Source organism: Brassica oleracea, unplaced genomic scaffold (assembly GCF_000695525.1).
Source record: "Brassica oleracea var. oleracea cultivar TO1000 unplaced genomic scaffold, BOL UnpScaffold01515, whole genome shotgun sequence".
In the NCBI taxonomy this organism is placed as follows: Eukaryota; Viridiplantae; Streptophyta; class Magnoliopsida; order Brassicales; family Brassicaceae; genus Brassica; species Brassica oleracea.
Genome location: NW_013618049.1, coordinates 5,247 through 8,794, shown reverse-complemented (window position 1 = coordinate 8,794; position 3,548 = coordinate 5,247). Strand labels below are relative to the sequence as shown.

The window sequence follows — 3,548 nt, the reverse complement described above, 5'->3', positions numbered from 1 at the left end:
CCTACACTACAACATTTGCAATAGGCAGAAGAAAAACCTATTATCAGATTCCATCGGAGGTCATGATAAGTTGTTTCTTTTTATTACAAGAAAGATGGAGGAGGACAAAAGGGAATAAGAGTATGGGGAATCCGACAACCTGGAGGAGGGATTGAGTCCATACACCGTAACGGAAGTTCCTGTTTCTGTGGAGGAAGTAGTAGTTCTCCAGGAGTCTAACGGCCGATTGACCTGTTACGGCCAAGATGATGCAGATGATGATGGTAAGCCACTTGTTGCGTCTATGGTTGGAGTCACTATTTTGGAGAGGTTCGATTTCGAGAGATATTTGCACAAATTGTTCTGAGAAGTAGAAACAATATTTATGATTTTGCACAACATATATGATCATGAAAGATACAGAACGATATGATTACCTTGTGAATTGAACTGCATTGGCTGATTATGCCCCATGATTTTTTATTTTAGAGAGATGTGTTCTATGATTATGTTTTGTGGGAAATATAGGAAAATGGTGTTTGAATTTATAACCAAGCTATATGGGTTTGGAATTGGACTTTGACCTTTGACGTAGTAAGGGTTTTGCCTACTTGATCAAATGGATTTTAGTTACTATTTACAGACAATTGAGCATTTCAAGTTTCTCATCAATTATATTTTTATTAAATGAAAATGAGGTAAGCTATTGCTAGTTGCGTGATATAACCAAGCTAATGCTTGATATATTCAGAGATGTGAGAGTCAGAGACTTGGTACATACTACATATATTTGATTTATCTTTGGACCCAAACATCACAGCAAGGCAGGCAATTCAATCCACAAGGCACACATCATATTTGATATATTCATAGAAAGAGACTCATTCCACAAGGCCATATATGCTTTTACTAATTTAGATTGTGTGATGTTTGGAGTTGAGGAGATACGCTAGGGGAAAAAAGAATATCAATAAAATACAAACACAAAGCTAGGGGAAAATTGAATATCAATAAATTAGAAATCCAAGTTCAAGACTTTAGTACAAATCTTGTATCACACGGCAACATCACAAACACACACACACCGACATCACAAGCTTAAAACTTAAAAAAAATCAAATACCGTTGGGGGAGAGATGTAAGGATCAGAGTTTAACAACTCAGAGATGTATAAGTGATACACAAACACAAAAACCAAAACCAAGAAAAGTCTAGGACGCTTCGAAATTTCATACCTCTTACATGCTTGCACCTAGTCTTGTATAAAGAAGAGACCACGATAAAGACAGAAAGCACTAAAGCGACTCCCAAGTAACCGTCGAACTCATCGTCTTCATAATTAAAAAAAAATATTTCTAGAACCATTATGATCGGGTAAGGCGAGAAGCTGACCAAGTTCGAGGTCACAATCGACTCTGAGAACGCTACAAGCCCTACAATCCCCACCCAATAAATCTGCCACGAGACGACTTGACCAACCGTAGTCATAACGTACACAATCTTCCCTTTAGAGAAACCTTCCATCTCCCTCATCAGATCGTGATTCTCCCCGGAGATGAAAACGGCTGCGAGGGTGGCGAAGAGAGACGAGAAGATCAGCAGTTCCAAAACGTCTGCGAAAATGGGATTCAATTTCTTGTTGCCTTTTGAGATGTACACGTCGAATATCTTCTCTATGTTTCCTAGGAGAAAGATGAAAGTTAAGGCGGCTAACAAAGCTGACAATTCACCTCCTACATAGGAGGAGAGAGTGGTGATGGCAATAGTGTATATGAGAGAGATGACAATCCATGTGTTAAATTCGATTCTCTTGATGATGGCTGCGAAGATGGGTGTGAAGTAGATCCGTGTCCCGTCGATGAGAAGGAGTTTCGTAAAGGGTGACTTGTTGTGAACAACCACAAATTAAGCAAGAAAACAGTAGAGAACAAAACTTATTGAGGTAAATACCTGTTTAGGGTTTCTTATTATTGTGTGAATAAAATCATCTTACAAAACCCTTAGACCCATATTTATAACAGCCTCAAAACCCGATTTCTTTTTTCCATTAGGAATACATACTTATCTAGAAAAAGTAAATTTCCGACCCCCCAGATGTCAACCTTGATAGCAAGTTTATCTTCGTCCGACCCATGAGTGCTAGGCTTTTACTGGTGCACAGAGATTTAAGACACACAGATGCAACATGACTCGAGTTTACCTTTGGTGTATAGTCTTACCTGAACCAGCATGGTAACGCCGGTACAAATGTAGAGTAGGGAGAGAGAAGATGGTTTGGAAGTAATGAGAAGTTGGTTGTGCTTTTTGTAAGAGAGGGAGAAGAAAGGGACGAGGAGGAGAGGGAAGCCGATGACCTGAAGGAAAGGTTGAGTCCAGACACCGTCGTGGAGACTCTGGTAAAAGTTGTGGTGGTTGTGGAAGGTCTCGAGGGGTCTGGCGATGCATTGACCGGTAATGACGAAGATGGTGCAGGTGATGATGGTAGCCAAATTTATGGGTTCTCCGGTTTCGTTGATGATCTGTGTGGTTGTGTCAACCTCCATATTGATTAGTTGTTCTACATTTACATAGAGAATAAAGAGAGACAATATTAAAGATTAAACTATAGTTGCATAGCACTTATGTAGTTATGTGTGATGAAGAATCTTCATACCTTGTGGATTTGTCTGCATTGACTTGGCTGATTGTTTTGGAAGTGATGTAGATAGAAACTAGCAATGCTCTTATGTTGTGTATTTGTTGTTTTCGTGGAGATAATCTTGATCGCTGTTGTGTTTTGTTTTGGATGATTAATGTGAAAGTTAGAAACTAAAGTGGTTTAATTTGTTTTTAGACCCATGGATATGGAGGGGTTGACGTTGACGCCGCAAAAGGTTCCAATCCCATGTGTATTAATCAGTACGATGATCTAAGCATGTGGACTATAGCTGTTCTAACGACCACATGTATTACATTACCCGTAGTCAACTCAAACAAGACAGCTTTTACACTCATTGTCCGAACCTTTGTTTACAACATGAACAACAAAGGACACAAAGTTCTGCCATTCTATTTCTACCTAAATAATGTAAAATTTTATTGGGATTTTGTTAACAAGAAAATTGATATCTCATATCTGACACATTCATAAGAAAGTAAGAGACCACGTACGGTTCGAATGACTTTTGACTTTTATCTATGAAAAGGCCCGGGTTATAATATGCTTTTGCCAATTCATCATACACGTACGTATGTTTGGAGTAGAGTAGATAAGCAAGCTAGAGACAAAGATATTAACAAAACCGAGATTCAAGCTTAAAGACTTTATAAAAATCTTGTGTCACACGGCAACATCACAAACACACACATCGAATCAACAAATTCTCACAGAGAACAATGAAACCATTAAAAAGTTGCACAAACTCTCTTTTTAAGCAGAACAGAGATTTAAAAAAAAAAAAAAAACAAGGTTTTCTTCAACAGTATAAACCAATTACAAAGACGGTGCTTATGGTTGAGGCACCAAGTGCTGATGAAGATCATAGTGGGAATAATATCTAGACCATGAGTCAGTGCGAACACTGTATATG

The 3,548-nt window shown here is 38.4% G+C and overlaps 1 protein-coding gene across 1 annotated transcript; it reads right to left on the bottom strand.

The window, feature by feature from the left end:
• Positions 1-139: 139 nt before the first annotated feature.
• On the bottom strand, positions 140-2,522 carry LOC106321384 (probable purine permease 14; the record flags this gene model as incomplete). Its single annotated transcript, XM_013759668.1, has 3 exons — positions 2,199-2,522; positions 1,215-1,863; positions 140-342 (listed from the first exon to the last, which is right to left on the bottom strand). Coding segments are annotated over exons 1-3 (1,176 nt in total), but the record flags the coding sequence as incomplete, so codon positions are not given.
• Between the last annotated feature and the right edge of the window lie 1,026 nt (positions 2,523-3,548).